At 39.7% G+C, this 22,392-nt stretch overlaps 1 protein-coding gene across 2 annotated transcripts; it reads right to left on the minus strand.

Annotated features, from left to right (window-relative positions):
- Positions 1–915: 915 nt before the first annotated feature.
- LOC117258065 (deoxynucleoside triphosphate triphosphohydrolase SAMHD1-like) lies at positions 916–20,468 on the minus strand. 2 transcript variants are annotated; one of them, XM_078169985.1, is made up of 16 exons: positions 20,121–20,462; positions 17,740–17,812; positions 17,094–17,254; positions 16,762–16,877; positions 16,117–16,187; positions 12,357–12,530; positions 11,517–11,617; positions 11,213–11,321; positions 11,023–11,114; positions 10,771–10,886; positions 9,914–10,047; positions 8,192–8,269; positions 7,948–8,052; positions 7,671–7,808; positions 4,560–4,606; positions 916–2,496 (listed from the first exon to the last, which is right to left on the minus strand). In XM_078169985.1, exons 2-16 carry the CDS (start codon positions 17,761–17,763, stop codon positions 2,427–2,429), a joined length of 1,536 nt encoding a protein of 511 aa, XP_078026111.1. In that variant the 5' UTR covers positions 17,764–17,812; positions 20,121–20,462; the 3' UTR covers positions 916–2,426. The 2 variants fall into 2 exon arrangements, with proteins under 2 accessions (XP_078026111.1, XP_078026112.1); XM_078169986.1 differs by lacking the exons at positions 916–2,496; positions 4,560–4,606 and adding an exon at positions 4,619–4,972 and having other exon boundaries at positions 20,121–20,468.
- Positions 20,469–22,392: the final 1,924 nt, after the last annotated feature.

Raw genomic sequence — 22,392 nt, forward strand, 5'->3', positions numbered from 1 at the left:
ACCCATGTGTAGAGAACAAAAAGTGAGCTCACACAGAAGTGTGTAAATTATACATAGATGAGTGCAGGCAGTGTGTTCACAGTGGGAGAAAAGAACCAGAACTTTAATTGAAATATGTGTTACTGGACAGTTTCCTGATATTTCAGATGTATAACTGATAATTTTTCCTGAATGCTTAATCTTTGCAGCTCTAATGGGGTGTATTATGTATCAGTAGTTTTTTTTTTTTTTTTTTTTAAAGCAGTACTTTTTTCTCTATGGGTTCTTCAGATGTTGGCTACCTCTAATTATGTGTCCATTCCTCAATTACCCTCAGATCAAAAGAATTGAAAGGTTTTTTGATAAAAATGAATCCAAGTTGTGAGTATTGTTTTAACAGGACTGTGTCGGTATGCCAGGTGCTGTAATCCTCAAGTGTCAAACTCTCTTTCTCTGATGCACGGAGCTGATGTGTCTGTCAGAGCTAGATCGCATGACTGATTCATAATTAATATGTTATCTGAAGCCAAAGTTTTATACAAGTAATATTCATACTGATTTAAATAAACAATTTGATTGTATTTTCCGATCTTTGCTGATTAACAGTTTTGTGTGAAAGAAATGAAAGGCCTGTCCCAAATATAGGCCTGTTGACTTCAATGATTTAAGCAAATAGTAGCCTGGGCTATTAAATGAAGTTCTACAGTATATACCTTATTGAATTTTAAACACTCCCTAACACTTAAAGCACTGAAAGATTTCATTTTTTCATTAACATCCTTGAGGCTTTTTTTGCTTATACAGCATTTAACAATTTGTCCACAGAAGATTTTTCTTTGATGACACATTGTTGAAACATTTAGCAGACACATAATCATCAGCAGAAAAACACCAATGTATGATGTCATCTGGGGGTGGATAAGTGAAACTGCACAATGACGAGAGAAAAAGAGTTTTATTTCAAACAGACAGGCATAATCTGTTATCAACCCATGTCAATAGGAATACAGTTGAAAGGCTCTAATAACCTTTGGTAGGTTTCTCTTTACAGACCCATCACATATTAAGAATCTGATACATTTTCACACCATTAGCAAAACACAACGATGGTTACATCAAAGAAAGCAAAGTGAGCTTTAAGGTATGACTACAGTGAGAAATAGTGATATATAATGTCATCATAATAGTAATCCTAATTATTTTATTTCATATTGACAGATTAAACACTAAGTGCTTCCCAAGAGCCTGTTTTCAAAGATTGAGGATGTGTGTGAAGTGTCCACATTTTAAAATAGCTTCTTTGCATCTCCATATTTGAAACATTGTCTACGGCTACATATACAGTCTGCAGAGACATGGATGAAAGCTTGACTTGACTGGTTAGCAGAGACAACTGCAGGGCAGTAAATCTAGTCTGCATTTGTAGCGCCCTCTAGTGCTCGATTTGAATGAGATTTTCAGGGTATGTTTGAGGTACCTGCACTGACATTCCTGAAAGTGTCCTAATGATTGGCCTATTTCTGTGCTAAGCCACGCCCACTCAAAGTTTATTGGTTAGTTGTACAAACTGGACCTACAGTTTAGGAGGAGATGTCATAAATAGGTTTAAAAAATATTGAAAATGGCAGAAAATGTAGTCAGGCAGATAGATGTCTGTGCCAAGTTCCATGTAAGTCGGACTTATGGTATAGGGGACTTTTCAAGTTCAAAATTTTTACCTTAAATTATGGCGCCCCAGTTTGGCTTATTGGGATCATATTTGTTGAGCAAGATTTGCACCCAACTTCCAGTCATAAGAGAAAATTGAATGTGTCTTTCAGCCCTTTGGCTATAATGATAAATGCAGTAGGTGAGCAAAGATACAGTAAAATGACCAAGTTGCAACCACAACACCAAAAACAACCTCTAATCAAAAATCACTCAAAGTCAAACTAATATCTGATCTGATTACCACATTAAGTCACACGATTAACATCAAAACCAAACACCTTTAGATATGTCATGTCCCTAAAACTCAGATTATATGTTCACTTTCACTCCAGTGCACATGTTGGTAGTGCTTTACAGCTTGCCCTGATCAGAGGGAATACACAGAGAATGCATAAAAAAGAATAAATGTGATTGATAGGAGACTCCCAATTCACAACAACAACAATTCCCTAAAATATACTGCATACATACTCAGTTTCAGACAAAGACAACTGATTTGTTGACAGCTGAATTACACAATGGCAGTATAGTATTGTGGTAGTGTGACATATACTGCTGCAGATGGAGTCTAAAATAAAGCTGATTATAAGTGCTGATTATAAGTACTTCAGGGTCCTCAAGGTTTACACATTGCTGTGTTAACATGCTCACCTTACAGAACATTTAAATCATTTTCAATCATTTTTAATCATAATAAACCAGTGATGTCAGGGAGTGTTTGCCTTCTTTTTTCAGTTTTAATTTCCATCTGCCAAAACTTGTTCTCCCTCTGGGTTTTGCTGTGGTGCTTCTTGGCCTCCCCCCTGCCTGTAAAAAAAAAGACATTAATATTAACATGAGCAGTGCACTGAGATATCAACTTCATCATCACTGAAGCAGGGCACTGTACTCAGGGGTTAAAGTGGGGCTTGGCCTGGTGGGGAAGCCCCCAAATCCATAGGAGCAGTGTAGTGGAGAAAAATGATTCATCTCAAAATAACTGCCAAACTGATTTGTACTGTCACCTGCGGTGGACTTGTTTTCTTTTTCAACAGGCTTTATGATCCTCTGACCTTCTTGGTACCTGACCCTATTTTATAGGCCTCTGCTCGAAAATTGCATATCCATAATGAAATGAATATATCTCTGCAACCACAAGGTCTATTTGAATACTTCTGGTGTCATGGTAAAGGGCACACTTGTGAGATTTGTTAAGATGTGTAAATATCAGTATATGTGTTATATGTGAAGAGTAAATGAAGATGGCACACAGCACAAATGAAATATTTTGAGGTTCGCCTAAAAAAAAAAGAAGCATTTTTAGGATGAGTATCCCTTTGGCATGATGCAGCAGCAACAGCAGCAGCAGCAGCTCTAAACCTCTATTAAATCATATAGCTCAATATGTGAACATTAACTCTGCAAAGGCTGATTCTGATAAAGTGAAGCAAAACAACATTAGAGAGGTTATAGTACAGAAAATTCAGGTGAGCTCTCCAAAATTGCATCATGTTTGCATGCGATTTTTGTCATGTACAATCCTATTTCTTTCATTTTTGTTTCTGTAAATCCCTACTGATGTTTAGGGTATACACATACAACTGTCTGTTTCATTTTTTTACTCTGTTTCCCACTCCAAACTGACCAATATGCACCTACTACTGTACATTTGAACCTGTTTCTATTCTGAGATTTGGATGCCCGTAATTCCGCGACGGCTTGGCCGATTTGAGTGATTGACACCTCGTTTGATTCGTTAGAGCCAATAGAATGACGCCATACCCACCAAAACGAGACTGACAGCACTGTAAGCCAATCAGAGTCAGCAGAACGCGCAGTGGGGAGATGTCGGCTGCTGTGTGTGGTCATTGTTTTTGTTCCCCCGGAACCTTTTTTTCCGCCCGGATTCATTTGAATGACTGACAACTTTCGGTAGTACGCGAACGGAGCGTGAATGAACAGCAGAATGCGCATTTTACGGCGAAATTAATAAGCTAAGAGCCATATTACAAATATATTTTGGCAAAGAGATTTCTGTTGTTGTTGTTCTTTGGGCTGTAGCTCTGTGATGGTTAAAGGGAGAGTGATTTGGAGTATACATGTGGAAAGAGTGGAGTCTCAGCTTTCATTTGAGATGAATGGTGTGTGTTTTGAATAACATGTGGTCGAGTTGGAGCCCGAAATATACCGAGTGCGTTGGGATATCGATGCTGTTTGGAGTTAGTTGTTGTTGTTGTTTATTTAGTTGATGTTAAAACTGAGTTTGGGGCATGTAAAAAGTTTCTTTACAGCCTTGTAGCTGAGGTTCTGCTGTTAAATTTGATGGGCAACATCACTATATTCTTCTGATCAGTGTATTGATACCCCCCAGTTGGGGGACTTTAGGGCTCAACAGGTTTTAAGGCTGCTGTGGCTCTGGGCTGCATTCTACAATATAGGTATCAGCAGAGTTTACATGGGCTATCATTCAGTCAGGGCTGCTTTCCAAACCTTAGCCACAGCATCAACATGCAATTTGGCAAGTGATACTAAAGAGCGTCATCAGCTTAAATTCAAATTGATGACTGCTACCCTTGACCCAAGCTAACAGTGAGCATGGATACCAAAGCCTGTCCTGCATCAGGCCACATTAGTCCATTACTGTGAACTTTACCACAATACTGCAAACTACACAGTTACATAGCCTGTGTTTGTCCTAACTATCCAGTATTCTCACACAGACTCTGAATAACTCAAAAATGATTATCATTCATTCGTTGTTTTAACATCATTAGTTAACCTGATAACAAAATATTATGTGCATATCCACTGCTTGATAAAAAAAGATCATGAAAGAGTTACATTACTTATGTAAGCTTTAAATTTCCTCCACTTTATCTGAACATTCTTACCCGTGAGGATCTTCTGCCGGCCCCCTCTGTGCTCTTGTTCTCTCCATCTTTGAAAGAGAAGTTATCACACATTAGCATTAATAATATACTTTCTAATATGAGGACACTTCATGCTTCTCATGATATGATGCTGACAGGGAGTGCAGACAGACCAGGGGAGGAGGGACCTTGTAAGGGGTTTGTGACAGTCATTGCCAGCACGGCTGAACTAGACTATAATTAGTGTCCCCCGGCCGTCTGTGGCAAGTGCTGCTTGCGATGTCCATCAGAAACCCCCTTAGCAGGGCCTAGGGATGGCCGATACTAAACGTTTAAAATACTAACACCACTATCCTGACACCAAGCAAATAAGTCTACATATTGATGAGAGTGTAGCACCTGTGGCACAACCCTTGAGACGGGTGCCCTTCCATCTAAAGAAAGCAGTAGAGAAAAAAATAAATCAGCTGCTAGAAATGGACATTATAAAATAAGTAGATCTGCCCACACCATGGGTGAATCCTGTTGTACTCGCCCCAAAAGCAGCAGAAGGTGACATCAGAATGTGCCTCAATATGAGAAGAGCAAATGCAGCCATCATCAGAGAGATACCTGATTCCCACAGTGGACAAGCTTTTACAAGGAATGAATGGATCAGCCATTTTCAGAAAACTGGACCGAAAGTGGGGCTACCACCAGCTGGAGCTCACACCAGAGTCAAGAGACATCACTATGTTTGCAGTGCATACAGGTACCTCTAGGTTAGTCTCGCCACCAGACAATCAGAGATCTCCGCCTTCTGATAGTCTGGGGACACTCCTTTCTAAAGTGTGTTTAACACACTGGAGAAAACGGCCGGCAACAAAGCACCGCCTCTTGCATTTTTGAAAAGGACACGCCCTCCCGGAAATGTGCGCTCCCCCTTTTCTCGTCCGCCAATGCCAATGTATTGTTCGGCCGGACGGATGAGTCATGGCCTTGTAAAAGATTATGTTTGTTTCTTTTAGTTGGCGAGAATGTCGCCGCAAACGCAACAAACATCCACTAACTTTGAGGGCATTTTCTGCGAGCGCAGCTGAGCCATTTTGTACCGCTACACGTGTTTCTAGTCGGACTATGTGTACGAGCACAAGAGTTCAGCGAGCCACAGATGGACCGCGCTGCAGATTTACTATCGGTTCTGCAACGTAGGGAGTTTTTGTAAACTCTGAAATTGTATCCGTCCATCTAAACACAAAATCAGGGAGAAAGACATCAGTCTTTAGTTAAGCAAAGCGTCTAAAGACTGACTTGTGAGTCTACCTCTAGGTATAAGAGACTCATATTTGGCGTTTTCTCTGCAAGTGAACAATACCAACACGAAATTGCAACAACACTGTCTGGCATTGGTAGAGAATATCTCCGATGACATAATCGTTCATGCCCACGATCAACGACTCCATGCAGTTTTGTTAAGACTGGAGAGTTGTAGGCTGACCCTAAACACAGAGAGGTGTCAGTTTAACATGAACAAGTTAATATTCATGGGCATGCTACTTTCCAAAGAGGGCAATGGTCCCACCACAGAGAGAGTGAGAGCTGTAGCTGAGGCACAAGAACCTGAGAATGCATCGGAGGTACGCAGCTTTCTGGGCTTAGCTGGCTACAGTAGCCGATTACGTAATACCCCAGTTCACCAGCATATCAGAGCCTCTGTGGAGATAAACAAAGAAGGACACACCGTTTCACTTCGGGCCTGAGCAAAAACAAGCGTCCAAAGCGCTTAAAGAAAAACTAGCTGAGGCCGGCACTTTGGCATATTTGACAAGGATGCTCCCACCAAGGTCATAGCCAATGCAGGAACAGTCGGCATAGGAGCAGTTCTTGTTCAAGAACAGCATGCAACAATGCTGGTAATATGTTATGTAAGCAGAAGTCTGTCTGTGGCTTCATCTGAGCAGGTGAATGGCACTGTGGGGATGTAGGCACACTATCAATGAACATTTGTTTCAAATTTGAGGAAGATGCTCAAAGTATGACCATTCTACAGTGTTTTTTCCATGAAAAGATCCATGCGGAGCTCCACATGACAAGAGCGCTCACTCGGCTTCAAAACAGTACTATCAGTGATCAAACAACACTCAGCCAGCTTCAAACATTTTACCTTATTGAAATCAGGTGTGATTATGATAGCTGATGTTGTTTATGACACAGAAACACCATAAAATATCACCAAATAAAGCCATGTGAAACGTGAAAGTTGTGATCCCACTTTCTAGACGGTGTATCTCAGCCAAAAATAGTGGTACAAGTGAGACTCTTACCTTTTATAAAAGAGCTATGTGTCCACAGACGGCTCCACATAAGATCGCAAGTAATCTTTTAACTTTTCCTGTCGAAAAATGGCATGACATGACTTGTCACCACTCATCGCGATTTTGGACTTTGTGTGTTTAGGCTGCTCTGGTGCGAAATCCATAAAAAATAAAAGAAAAACAATGTTATTTTTGAAAAGCCAAGAGCTTCCTGAATCCGGCAGTACCAAACATCACATGGTTTGATGACGTAGTGCGCCTGTGAGATACCATTTAACAGAGGAGGGAGGAGCGAGGAGGGAGGGAGCAAGGACATCAGTGTCCAGGCGGAGAGGTTAAAACAAACATTTTACTATACACATTGTGAAGTGTCTAATTTCTTTCTACTCCATACAGGTACAGTAAAATATTGAAAATGTTTTTATTTGTTTGTTTGGTTTTTGACTTTGCCTTTAAAAACGCATGAAGCGGGGAGAGGTGAACAATATGAAGCAATGAAGGTTCTGGTAATAGTACTGGCAAGACTTTAAAACTACTTTCCCCCCTGTATATAAGTAATATCAATCTGTTGATAGAAATGTTATTTTATATGCAAATATTTTAATAAACTATTTTTCTTGTTTAAGTACATGGGATCTTAGGATTTTTTTTTTACCGTGGTATCGACTTTGGTATCGAGAATCGTGTAATTTTACTGGTATCGGCACCGACTACTGAATTTTTGGTATCGTGACATCCCTAGTACAGACTACAGTATCACTGCCATTTAATAGAACCTCAAGCCTGAGGGCCCCACACAGTACTTTTCTATATTTAACAGCCTAGATCCTAATATTACCCGAGGCACTGGCAACCCTCTATCTTCGCACCAGTACCCAAAGCACACACGGGCACGCTCCAGTGGCTCTTCATCAGTCTTCTTACAGTAAAACCTGATGAGCGTCTCAGAAAAGCATGTTGGGAGGAGGCTGGACACCTGACAAGAATGACAACAGCATAAACTTGAGAAAAATGCCATACTGTAACAGAGGCTGTCTTATAAAGAAATACACCCAAGGAATGAATAGCTCATGGAAAGACAGAGATGATTTTGTTGTCATTGCGTTAGTTCTGACCCGCTCTCTGGGGATATGGAATGCTCTGGTAGGATCTCTCTTGCTGTAGAAATACACCTTTTCAATTGGGTCTTTGTCTTTCCTCCCATAGTCCATAGTACTGTCCTAAAAGAGAAGGGTTAGACAGAGCCCTATTTAACATTCACAAGTTAATTATGACAAGCATCTCACAAAATAAATCTCAATCCACAAAAGCCAAGATTGAAAGAAAAGTGAAGTAAAAGTGATAAGACGAAAAACTCACTAAAACTACAAAGTCCTCTGGGTTTAGCCTGTCCTCCTGAAGGTCACTAAGCAATGCCTCTTTCCACCTGGGAAACATCTTTTTAAGGAGGGAGGATAAAAGATGACAAGTGGGAGGGGCAAGAGGTTTGAGTTATAGTCCATCTTGACAACACACAGTAAGGATATGTCCACATTAGAAATTTAAATTAAAAAAACATATTTTTGTTTCTCATTTTTGGCCGTCTGTCCACACTGAAACATGATCAGTTATTCAAAGGTTCAAAACGCTATTCAGAGTATATAAATCTTAATATGAATATTTTACTGTGTATGGGGAAAATGGAGCTTTTGCAAAATGATGATGTAAGCTGGGGGCTGTCATCCATGAGAGCAGTGCGCCATCCAGACAATCTACAGCACAGACATGCTAGAGTTAACTTGTAAGTCATATCAACACGTTCACATCCCAACTTTTCAAATACCGCCGCTTTGTAAGTGGATATACGTGTCAAAATATGACGCACTAGGTACCCTCATGCGCCTGTTTTGGTAGTAGGGCGTAGTGCCATTACAAACTGCTGCCAACATATCACCATGAAAGGTGCTTCTGTGCGTCGGTCTCTGATGCCAAAGTCACTGACAAAGCGGCAGTATTTGGCGAGCTAGGAGGGAGAACAGGCTATATCTTCACAAAGGCAGTAATTCCGAGCATGTTTTGATTAAGTATCTAAATAACAATATTTGCAAAGTGAATGTGAAGTATAACGTGAATACTTTCTATGCCATTACTCAGAAACTGATGTTAATGATATGGAGCAATGATCAGCAGTAATGTAAACAAACGAGACCAGCTGATCAACACATGCTGCAGCGTTAAACAACTTAAAACCTCTGCTGTGAAGAAAATAAATCTGTGCTCAGTCTGTTTCACCTCAAAAATCTTGTTCCTGGTCCGCTCAGCATCTTGGCTTTACCTGGAGCTAACGGAGAGAAACCCTGCTCTCCACTGCTGGAGACGTCAGTAACAACACAGCGAAGCACCTCCCCCTCATTGTGTTACTCTTATGCAGGCTGGAGAATGTAAAGTGCTTTCAAATCAACTAAGTCATTAACTGATGAAGTTTACTTTTTAAAATAAAAAGGCTGCATACTAATTATAATTTGACACTATGTGAGTTACATACTGTTTCCTATGAAACGTTACAGTATGCAAATACTGGACACTGTGACGACATAAATATCCCCACAATGGATTAGCAGGAGCAACCGTAGATGGCTGCAATCTGACTGGAACTCCCTGGTTTAAAAGTTAGGGCATGGAAGCATTTCAGCCTCTATGAAGTTGAAAGAGGGATCTGGTCAAGTCACATTGTGTGCATGTAAATTCATCTGTTTATTTAATTATGGTAGTCACACAGTGGGAAAAAGAAATGATGTATAGAAATCTATAGAATTTATAGAAATACATTTTGATGCATAAAGGTGCAGCGATAATTGTATAGTAATTGTAATTGTAATAGTAATTGTGACTGATAGGAATGTGTTGCGCTCCACATGACATCCAGGTACAATACCCATAGAGACATCTGCGCTCATCAACCACAAAAGGAGCACAACATCCAGTTCTGTTATAACAAAACCTGCTCTTATGATCATTGGTGTACTTATAGCTGCAGTGAAATAGATAACATGTCAAACTGAAGTGTTTTGCTGTACAGGCACAAAAACACATGGTGCACACCTTGATTTGGCTTGGTTTACACTTTGTTTCAGCCAGTAACTTGTAGTGGTTTCGAGTGATGATCCTCTGTAGAATCTCCCTCGCCTCATCCAAGCCCTGATCGGAGGAGTTGAGTATTTGGTTAAAGACATCATCTACAGGGCAAACAACAGAGCAGAAGACAGATCAGTTAGAACAAACCAAAGACAAGGTCACAAAATCATTCGTAGTGTTTCACAAATAAACAACTGACGCTGTAAACTAAGAGGTTTAACTCACCAATATATCTGATAAAATTACTTCTGCTTAATGAAAAAACATGAATAAACCTGAGCAAGTTTGTTCTGCTCTCAATTATTTGCTAAACCCAACTGTCTGATCATAGCTTAGCAACATTAGCTCGGCATGGTGAGTTTTTGAGCCCATAAAGACGATCTTTGTCTCACTCGAGGGTCAGACGTAAGATTCGTCCATGTCTTTGTGTTAGTTTATAAATAGTGGTGACCTTGCTTGCTAAGCTGTTATTGTTGTAACTAAACTGCTAAAGTGCACAAATAAAGTGGGTCGGCTGTAAGACATGATGTCAGCTGATGACATGATGTGTGCAGGTAAGTTGCCTAACTGAGCCATTTACCACCAAAATTCTTAGAATAATTCAGACAATTGTCAGTGTTTCATATCATTTATGTTAGTAAATAAAAACAATCGAACACAGGAAGTAATACTGACAGGAGTCTGACAGAATATGTTTGGACAATTCAGAAGACATGTAGTCTTTGTTGAACATGGCACAGATGGTGGTTTGTGTATCCTGCCCACTCCTCCCTCTGCATTAATGTTAAAACACAAGCTTACAGCACACAGTGGTATCTACAGACCTGTCAGCTTGGTGTAGGCCTCCATGTTATCTTTGGCTGTGGAGAGAGTGAACATCTCCCCTCCTGAGCCTTCAATCTGGATGTGCTCGTCTGCTTTTACAAAGGCCTCTGCAATCCTGGATAATCATATACAATATGTGATCACCTAATGTATATTATACAAGAGAGTCAATTGTATGAAATAAGCTACATCATACAGCAGACAAAGCAAAATGTTGTTTCAGTATAAACCTGAGAAGGGTCAGTACTTACATGAACTGCACGATGTTGTTCACACTGTGCTGGTAGGCTCTTCTGTGGAGACTGTACCTTGTGTGGAACATGTCATACAGATTGTTCACCTCCTATTAAAAGAATTACATGTATTTTAGTCACATCTAATCATCTGAACAGATTGTTGTTTTAAAATCCGATCAAAAAGAAGATGTAGCAAAGTCAGCACCTTGTCCCTAGAGCAGATGTGCTTCTGCCCGTCCATCTCACACACCCTGGCAAACCTAAAGTAGCGGAGATGGTCAAAGTTGTTCCGGATGCCCAGGTGGTGGCAGTCCCTGAGAGGAGACAGTAAAGAAATGTGTGAAGAAAATAGGCTTTTTATGTTAAACTAATCAAAGCACCCTGGAGATTGCTCCATACTGTTAAAATCAGGAGAATGTTGTAATTGTTCTGGGGAAATAACACATAATAATTTGTCACTCTGCATCACAAAGTGAATTTCTCTTCAGTAGCTGAACAACAAGCCTCACCTGGCAAAGTAGTCAAACTTGTCCACATCAATGCCATTTGGTTTGTTGGCCACAATTTCATAGAGGAAGGACTTGTCCTTTGAACGGCCTTCATATGGCCACTGCAGAGATGACAGCACATTATTGACATTAGACACTGGCTGCTGTAGTAATAATGATACTGAATGATTTCAAACAGTTTACATAGGCAGGACTGATGTTCTGCACCTTTTAGTCAGTTCAGATAACTCTGTATGCCCCTTAAGGAGTGATTCCTGAGGCAGGCACAGTAAAAAGAAACATACAACAAGACATATAAGGAGAAATATATGACAGACAACCAGTGACCATGTGGTAAAGAAATACAGTCCACAGCACAACATTAGTACCAAACATACCAGGATGTTCTACTACATCCTGTCCGATTTTGCAGTATGCAAGCCAGCATGCTTTTCTGGCTACTCTGACCCACAATCCTCTGCACACGACACATTTACTGAGCCACAAACAGATGACAGCTTCACACCTCGTTAACACCTGTTTGACAGCTTATTGATATAACATATTATATTTGTAACAGTGAAATTACATCTGCAGTTCTCTTTTAAGTAACTGATGTAATGATAGGAAAATTAATTGTTGAAGTAAACAAAATAGTCATCAATATTAGAAACAACAATTGGACATAACGATGGAAATAACAGTTAAAGAGAACGGCAGATTTAATCTCACTGTTGCAAATATAATATGTTAGAATCTACAATCTGTGCAGTCATAACTTTTGAGTTCAACTACACACATTTCGAAGTAACAGCAGAGCTCTACGGGTTGATCTTATTAGCTAGGAACAAAGGAACAAACCTCATCAACTGTCTCTGTGTGCGGTTCTCCCTGTCTTTTTTTGAGTGGTCCTGCAATCATCTCTTTGATGAAGGTCAGGTCCACAGGCAGCACCAGGCCGTACCTCTCCATCTCCTGCTGTAGGCCATTACGTTCCACTAGGTGATAAAACATCTGTACAGAGGCATCCTCATGCTGCAAGATACATAGATTCATCAATATATGAGAATTAATAGCAAAAGTATAGATAGATAGATAGATAGATAGATGCCCAGTGACGGGTGTTGGTGTAAAACCAACAACAGTGACTCTCTCCAAAATCTGCACAAACTCTGCCTCGCGAATGACACAATTTCATGTATTACAAATGTTTTGTGTGGGTTCATTATACCAAGGTTTGACGTTTACATTATACTGCTGACATTTATTACAGCACCAATAATTAATGTCAGGAGAATCAACATTTTCATTGTTGTTGTTGTTCCATTGTTAAATATGTCATGTTGATGTCATTTAATTTCAGGATGCACTTATTAATAGCCTTGCTGACTGCCATTGGCCTATTAGCAAATAAGATGACATCCACCGATGGCAGTGGCCGATGTTTTCCTTTTGTACCACATCAGTAGTGACAATAGAAAACATGTTTGGGATGAACAGAGATCTTCCTCGGGACGCTGTCAGGATGAAAGGACAAAGTAAAGTAACCATCGACACGTCAGGTGACACACCATATCGTTTCCTTGACAATGCCACATTGTGAACAACTAATCTGTGTTTGACATCAGCAGGAGGAGAATTATTTAACGTATTAATCACATTATGATGTGTTCAAGCTCTTTTCAGTAAAATGAGTATTGGGCAAAGGTTGTTCTCATGAGGTGTTCAAATGTGATCTTGTAAAATGTAGCGTTTGGTGAGAAACGTGAATAAATGCAGTTGTTTGAAGAAGAAATTTGTTGATGTATCCAATATGAAACAAATATTAGAGAGGGAATTTATGAAATATAGTAATAAGGCTTTTGAAGCAGTTATTTTAGTTCTTTCTTCTAAATTTGTATGAATACATTTGTGCTCATTCAAAGATAGCATAATGAAGGACTGAACAGTTATTTTTTCATAATTAATATTATTATTAAATTGATATTTTAAACATGAGTATGAGCCCAGAATTACACAGCTGATGGATTCCATATTTAATTGCACACATTATATATTACATAATAGGTCCAAACTTGGGTAAAGGAACATCTGTTCACAGAGGTGTAAGTATCACTTTCTTCCTGAGTCTGTGTTCTGTGCTTGGGTTCACTTTGTTGATTGTAACAGATGGAGTATTGAAACAGGAAAGACTTGTAACTTCTCAAGCCTGTGCCATGTCGACCTTTAGGTTCATCTGGCTGAAAGAACCACACTGCCCCACACTAAAATATCAGCAGCAGAGACCAAGAATCGCTCTCCCCTCTCCTCATTGAGCCCGACTCACCTATGTACGATGATTTCAGTGGTTATCACTGCAAAACTTCAATTAATAGCCCGGGCTACTAATTGCTTAAATCACTGACATCAACAGGCGTCTATATGGGACAGGCCTTTAATTCCTTTCACTGTTGAAAGGAATATAAAACTGTTGCTCAGCAAAGATGGGAAATACAGTACAGGCCAAAAGTTTGGACACACCTTCTCATTCAATGCGTTTTCTTTATTTTCATGACTATTTACATTGTAGATTCTCACTGAAGGCATCAAAACTATGAATGAACACATGTGGAGTTATGTACTTAACAAAAAAAGGTGAAATAACTGAAAACATGTTTTATATTCTAGTTTCTTCAAAATAGCCACCCTTTGCTCTGATTACTGCTTTGCACACTCTTGGCATTCTCTCCATGAGCTTCAAGAGTTAGTCACCTGAAATGGTTTTCCAACAGTCTTGAAGGAGTTCCCAGAGGTGTTTAGCACTTGTTGGCCCCTTTGCCTTCACTCTGCGGTCCAGCTCACCCCAAACCATCTCGATTGGGTTCAGGTCCGGTGACTGTGGAGGCCAGGTCATGTGCCGCAGCACTCCATCACTCTCCTTCTTGGTCAAATAGCACTTACACAGCCTGGAGGTGTGTTTGGGGTCATTGTCCTGTTGAAAAATAAATGATCGTCCAACTAAACGCAAACCGGATGGGATGGCATGTCGCTGCAGGATGCTGTGGTAGCCATGCTGGTTCAGTGTGCCTTCAATTTTGAATAAATCCCCAACAGTGTCACCAGCAAAACACCCCCACACCATCACACCTCCTCCTCCATGCTTCACAGTGGGAACCAGGCATGTGGAATCCATCCATTCACCTTTTCTGCGTCTCACAAAGACACGGCTGTTGGAACCAAAGATCTCAAATTTGGACTCATCAGACCAAAGCACAGATTTCCACTGGTCTAATGTCCATTCCTTGTGTTTCTTGGCCCAAACAAATCTCTTCTGCTTGTTGCCTCTCCTTAGCAGTGGTTTCCTAGCAGCTATTTGACCATGAAGGCCTGATTGGCGCAGTCTCCTCTTAACAGTTGTTCTAAAGATGGGTCTGCTGCTAGAACTCTGTGTGGCATTCATCTGGTCTCTGATCTGAGTTGCTGTTAACTTGCGATTTCTGAGGCTGGTGACTCGGAGGAACTTATCCTCAGAAGCAGAGGTGACTCTTGGTCTTCCTTTCCTGGGTCGGTCCTCATGTGTGCCAGTTTCGTTGTAGCGCTTGATGGTTTTTGCGACTCCACTTGGGGACACATTTAAAGTTTTTGCAATTTTCCGGACTGACTGACCTTCATTTCTTAAAGTAATGATGGCCACTCGTTTTTCTTTAGTTAGCTGATTGGTTCTTGCCATAATATGAATTTTAACAGTTGTCCAATAGGGCTGTCGGCTGTGTATTAACCTGACTTCTGCACAACACAACTGATGGTCCCAACCCCATTGATAAAGCAAGAAATTCCACTAATTAACCCTGATAAGGCACACCTGTGAAGTGGAAACCATTTCAGGTGACTACCTCTTGAAGCTCATGGAGAGAATGCCAAGAGTGTGCAAAGCAGTAATCAGAGGAAAGGGTGGCTATTTTGAAGAAACTAGAATATAAAACATGTTTTCAGTTATTTCACCTTTTTTTGTTAAGTACATAACTCCACATGTGTTCATTCATAGTATTGATGCCTTCAGTGAGAATCTACAATGGAAATAGTCATGAAAATAAAGAAAACGCATTGAATGAGAAGGTGTGTCCAAACTTTTGGCCTGTACTGTACAATCAAACAGTTTATGTAAACCAATATGAATATTACTTGTTTAAACATTAGGGCTCAATTATGAATCATTCATTCGATTTAGGTCAGATAGACAGCACATCAGAGAGTTACGGCACCCAGCATACCAACACAACATCACTTTATCCTGCAAAACAATATTTACAACTAGGATTCATTTGGATTCTTTTGATGTGAGGACCCTTACAGACTAAAAGAATATGAATAACTTACAGAGTAATAGAGGAATGGACACATGATTTGAGGTCGCCAACAACCTGGTTTTATACATCTGAAGAACTTCTATAATAAAACATGAACTGCTTGAAAACCAGACCAGGCGTCTGATTAAGACAGGTGTTCATTTAGCAAAGTGTGTAGCCACACCAGGCTAGTGAAAGAGACTGGGTGTTTAATTGAGACAAGGCTTTTAATTGAAGTTTTACAGTATTTCATATCATGTCATATGTCAGGGACAACAGAAATAACAGTTTCTCACCCTCCACTCATGTCCTGGACGTGCCTCGGGGATGAACGTCCCATCATACAGATGGGAAAAGGGTCCATGTCCTAGATATGGGAGATACCATAACATAAGTCAAACTGTGAAGTGAAACATTTGTGAGTGTATCTTATCAGGCCTGTTTTATTTTAGGCTAGTATTAGAGACAGGCCTTTACTGATATTGATGATATTATAAAAATATGTTTTGTAATCTGCTGCAAATGACTGTTATTATTGTTTGCATTATTTTCTTTAAAGCAACAACATACCAGTAGTCATGCCATACACACAGTTCCACTGTGTGTCTATAAAACACTAGTTTCCATCCAAATTCAGCGCTAATATTAATTTCAGAATTTCCAGAAAAATTTGAGCGTATCTGTTTATGATGATTTATAGTGACTATGATTAATATAACCTCAGATCTTAACTGCGGACTAAAAAACATGACTATTGACTGTCTATCTCACTGATAATGAATGAGGGAGCCACTTTTTTGGTGTAGCTACAAATGTGTGCCAACACTATAACTGCCTTCCAGGAGAGACTGTCTGAAAAAGCTGTTGTACATTTAAACAATTGTTGCCCTTGCTGCAAATATTTCACAATAAGTGCTCTCCCACTTGGTCAAAGGGCTCACCCAGGTCATGGCAAAGACCAGCAATCTGCACACAAAGGATGTCTCTTTCAGTGATGAGGAGTTCTGGCTGCGTTGCATGCAGAGCTTTTGCAAGTTCTCCTGCTAGGTGCCCCACCCTTTATCCCCACATACAGAACACAACAACAAAAAACGGGTTACACAATTACCACACGAGTATCCTGCTGCAAAACTGGAAACATCAACTTTTACTATACCTATACTAATGTGTTTGCTTTGGTTGTATCAGTTATATTAGGTGCTTTTCTTCCTGCTTTGGATTGTGATTTGCTCGGGACACAAAACTGTATCTATCTGATAATATGCGGACCTACCCAATAGAGTGTTCAAAGCGGTTGTGGGATGCTCCAGGGTAAACAAAGTAAGCCCCTCCAAGCTGCTTGATGTTTCGTAGTCTCTGGAACTGAGGTGTGTCAATGATTTTGACGAGCAGTGGGTGTAATGTCATATGCCCGTGGATGGGATCATTAAACACCTGGCACAGCACATAGAACAGAAACCAAGTCCTGTTATGTTTACAAGAGTACCAGTAAAACCAGAAGCAAACATGAAGCCAAAGCTACAGAGGAATGGCTGAACAACACCCTGACAGGATCACTGAGCATGTGATAGAACAAAATACAACAAAAATGGGACACACCTAGTTTATCTATGACCCAGGAGATACCAGTAAAGGTACAATTAGTGAACTAGTTTTCCTTTATTGAGGGTGCCTGCTGTGCAACAGCAAGGCAACTATATATGATCCGTTGTGTTTATTCTTCTTGTTCAACAGAGATTTACCAAGCGGTCTTTATGAAAATCACAAAAAACAACATAATTTTTTCCATTCAAATGAATGGCAGATCATTGAAAGAAAAAAAAACACGTGAGAAGAGTTAAAATCACACCTCTTTGAGACCACACCAAACTGCTATACTTTGACATAGAAAATGTTTTAATTTAAATACGATGTGTTACCTTGTGCTGTCCTTGCTCTGCCATCTTCCAAAGCTTCCTGATACTGTGCTGGATTTTCTGGAGAAAGTGATTTCTATGGAAAAAAGAATGTACATAAGAGCACAGTAGGGAATGAGTTCAAGAAAGAAAAGTGAGGCGTGAAACAAAAATAAATCCAGTGAGGTGAGTGTTCTTGCACTGAATTACTGCAACCACCTCAGAGAAATTTAAAATGCAACAATTAAAATACTGTTTATATACTGTATGCTTTGGCTTAATGAGGCCATGCTACTTATTTAAATTTTTAAAACTGTGTATAAATACTTTCCGTTTTTTCTCCTTTTTCAGCTTTTAGTTTAGGTTTTTTCGTCTCAAAATAGGCTGCAATTTTTTGCTATATGTAAACTGTAAAGACTGTTTCCATATTGTGATACAATGTGAATTTACTTTGTATCAGTATAGGATACAGTGCACATTTGTCTGTCCGATCCAGCTGGACTAAACTCACTTCCCAGAGTCTTACCTCAGATTAAAGTTACAGTTTTTCTTCACTGTATACACACATAGAGTAAAACTATGGACACAGTTCTGAAAACTTGAAGCTCATGTATCAACACCAAGACTCCAGACTGCTGAACTTTGAGCACAATTCCATTGTTTTAACTCAAGTAGAGATTTTTAAATCACATTTTTGCATAATTTAGCACACTTTGTTCACCTGAAAAAATCTGGCCTGTAAAACAACACGCCCTTATTACAAGCTGTTCTGACTCACATCTCACCTGCTCAAACACAATTAGCAAAACACACCAATCCTGTGTCAGAGCATTACAAAGGCCTCAGGTGACTTCTGCTGTGTCAGAGAAAAATGGAGCAGCAGAACGGAGAGGAAGGCCGACCAAAAAACATTTGTTTTACAGTCAGATGAAAATGTTATCGTATTACAGTAACAAATAAATATCTGTTTAGTATTTGAGCATTTATTTCATCATCACATCCCCAGAAAGACATTCAGTATGACTCTGGGTTGTGAGTTTAGTCCAGTTGGAGCTCATTTGATTGACAAATGTCCGCTCATTTGTCTGTCAAATGAGCTATGACCTAGATTGTATCAATGCAATGATTATCTGATACATCCACAGTATGATACTACAATACGGCACCAGTCTTTACAGAAAATATATACACCAAAAAACATTTATTTTACAGTCAGATGAAAATCTTTTCGTATTACAGAAACAAATAAATATCTATTTTGTGACCTTTTTGTATTTGAGCACTTATTTCATCATCACATCCCCAGAAAGACATTCTTATCATTTCTTACTGTAGTGTTTCTCATTGTACTTACTCTATCACTTCAATTACTGTGAGTCTGGCCAAAACAGGTAACATCTGAGTATTTTTACAACTCTAACAATGTTACAGTGTCAACTATAGGTTTACAGTGTGACTCTGGGTTGTGAGTTTAGTCCAGGTGGAGATCATTTCCGAACAAATGTCCGCCATATTCTATGACGCACGCACATTTGTCTGTCAAATGAGCTATGACCTAGATTGTATCAATGCAATGTTTATCTGATACATCCACAGTATGATATTAAAATATGGCAACAGTCTTTACAGAAAATACATACACCAAAAAATGCAGCTTATTTTGTGACAAAAAAACCCAACGCTTTAAAAATGGAGAAAAAAAGGAAGCAGTAGTTTCAGGAAATGTGTTTAAATAACTTGAGAAAAAACTGTAATACTGCGACATTGTCAGAATTTTGAGAATACACAAATGTTACCTGTTTTGGCAAAACTCACAGTAATTTAATATCTGATACTGTTTGTAAAACACTACAGTAAGAAAAGTGTGTTTTGCCAGCTGGAGTCTTGGTGTTGATACATGAGCTTCAGGTTTTCATAATTGTGTGCATAGTTTAATGTGTATACAATGGAGAAACACTGTAATAACAAGCTGGTCTTACTCACATCTCACCTGCTCAAACACAATTAGCAAAACACACCAATCCTGTGTCAGAGCATTACAAAGGCCTCAGGTGACTTCTGCTGTGTCAGAGAAAAATGGAGCAGCAGAGAGAACGGAGAGGAAGGCTGACCAAAAAAACATTTGTTGGTGTTGATACATGAGTTCCAAGTTTTCATAATTGTGTGCATAGTTTAATTTCATATGTGTATACAATGGAGAAACAGTGTAATAGCAGTCCTATATTACATTGTATTTATTATGACAAATAACCTTGATAATTTCTACCATACTGCACAACATTTTATTTATTTATTTTTTTTTGTAAAAACAGCTGCAACAGCTTGTTCTCAACAGCTAACTTATTTCAGCCAGCAGTGAGATGAAAACTAGTCATCAATTAATTTTACCAAACCAGAAAACCTACCTTTAAATTTATCCACCTATGTCCTCGTTCTTCGTCTTGTAGGTATTCGCAAGTTTCATCCACTTCCCATCAATCACAGTTCAATTCTTTGTAGCGTCCAGAGGTCGTAGCTGTTTGTCATTTCTGATGTTGATCTGACGAGCGCTGGCTATATCAGGATAGTCACACTAATGATGTTATTGTCACAGCTCCTCCCTCCCAGGTGCCCTGCTCTCCCTCTCCTTTAGTAATTTTCCAGTCTTCCTACCTCTGCTCCCCTGAGGAGGAGCCATCCTCAGGGCCGGACAACTCACCTGCCGTGGAAGAGGAGGCTGAGATGGATGTCAGTGGCCTGCTGCAGCTCAGGAACTGTCTGTGAGACGCTACACACTGCCTTGTGTGTGTATTCTCCTTTCACCTACCTGTCGGCTCCTTGATCCATCGCCTGACTTACCTCCTGCTGGTCCCTCGTCGGCTCATCTGCCTGTCCTGTCTACTCACCTGGTCTGTGTGTGGGCTCTGGGCCTGAAGACAAACTGTGTTTCTTCATCTGCCCAAGTGCCTTCTTTGCCTGTGTTTAATTAAAGGTCATGACCAACTGTCACTGACTTTCAGAGTGCAGCATTTGGGTCCTCAATACACTCGTCATAGGTTTGAACAATACCTGTCTTTAATGTCTCCACCACACATAAGTTTGTTCACTGTTGTGATAGTAAAATTCTTTTGTGACAGAGTAGACAACAAAAACATTTCAGGGCACCGACTATCAAAAGTGAAACAAAACCTGGCCATAAACGCAGCAGAGGTAGCCCTACATTGAAATGTATGGACACTGATTGTGCTAATGATTAAAGGTATGTACCTCTGGAAGAAGACAGTTGATTGTTGAGTCTCATTCCCGGGTCGTCAAACACCAATGCTTTGGGTTGGTCGTCTGGTTGAACCATCACCCCAAAGCGTCGGTATTTGACGACCTGGGAATGAGACTCAACAATCACCTGTCTTTCTCCAGAGTTACATACAGCACCTTTAAATCTCACAAATATGCACAGCTGCTTTTCATCAGAATGACATGAAATTCACAAGAATGTTGTGCAGTTACGAGGGTTTGGTGAATCGGACTTGGAGCACTCAAAGGAGCAAACTTCACAGAAGAAAAAGAGGCTCAGGATAAGTATAGGAAAATGCTCTTGCATAAGGCCCAGTGAGCCCAAGCATAAAGCCACAGCTACACAGGGATGACTTTAAAAACACGCTGATGAAATCATTAAGCACCTGGCAGAACAAAAAGTTAGACACACCTATTTAGGACCCAAAATAGTACCAGGAAAAACCACTCCCAGTTTTGTCTTCATTTTATTTGGTTATCTTCCTGCTGATGAAGCTTATCTGCATTTTTGAGAGAGCGCACAGGAGAGAAAAAGTGAGCATGAAAGCGAAAACTATTGTGGGAACATACTAATAAAAAACACAGATAAAACTGATAGTAACACTCAGGTAGTTCCCTCACAGTATGTTAAATGCACTGCTGGATTGCAGTGTTGGGCTGCAGTAACAGAGAGCAGGTGCCAGTCCTGTTCAGTTTCTCCTCCATAGTATTTACCAACCACTGCACATAGGACCAACCAATCACGTCAGAGTCACAAGCTGCAGTGTTTACAGAGCAACATGACACCACACTTTCAATAAATGATTCTGGCATATAAAACTGGTTTATCCACCTCATCAGACAGACAGAGAGTATAGCCAGAGGAAGATAAGTAAAACCGAAACTTCAATTCAATTAGGTATATACCGTAAAACTTCATTTATTTATTTTTTTGTCTTTATTTAAACTCGAAAATCATTGAGGGCAAAGCCTTCATTTACAATGACGTCGAGCAAGAAAGAGGACAATCAATAAAACAAACATATGAATACAATTAAAATAGAGTAACAACAAAATCAATTAAAAACAGGTACAAACAGAAATGAAAAGGTTTGAGACTGTGGATTTAAAATGACCAACAGTTACCAATGAATTCATTTTTTAAGTGCTGTGTAGTGTGTTCGAGGTTGATGGTGCAAAGAAGCCAAAAGCAGTTCTTCTAAGCTCTGTATGAACACGGGGGACGTAGAGTGTAAGCCAGTCATTAGTTCTAGTTTAATGTTAATGTAAATTAATGTAAGAAGGCAGCTTTCCAATAAGGGCCTTGGAAATTAACAAATACATGTGCAAATCTTGCCTCTCAGAGAGAGAGGACCACCCAACTTTTTTGTACAGGATACAGTGATGAATGTTATAAGCATCACC

This window comes from Epinephelus lanceolatus, chromosome 8 (assembly GCF_041903045.1).
Source record: "Epinephelus lanceolatus isolate andai-2023 chromosome 8, ASM4190304v1, whole genome shotgun sequence".
Taxonomy (NCBI): domain Eukaryota; kingdom Metazoa; phylum Chordata; class Actinopteri; order Perciformes; family Serranidae; genus Epinephelus; species Epinephelus lanceolatus.

Excerpts from the sequence above, each read along its gene's own strand:
- LOC117258065 (XM_078169985.1), bottom strand. The coding sequence starts at position 17,763 with ATGGCAGAGCAAGGACAGCACAAG. Across the intron at positions 8,270-9,913 it reads GTAAACCAAGCCAAATCAAG|ATGTTTCCCAGGTGGAAAGA; the intron begins GTGTGCACCATG and ends CTCCTTAAAAAG. Across the intron at positions 4,607-7,670 it reads GAGGGTTGCCAGTGCCTCGG|ATGGAGAGAACAAGAGCACA; the intron begins GTAATATTAGGA and ends TCTCTTTCAAAG.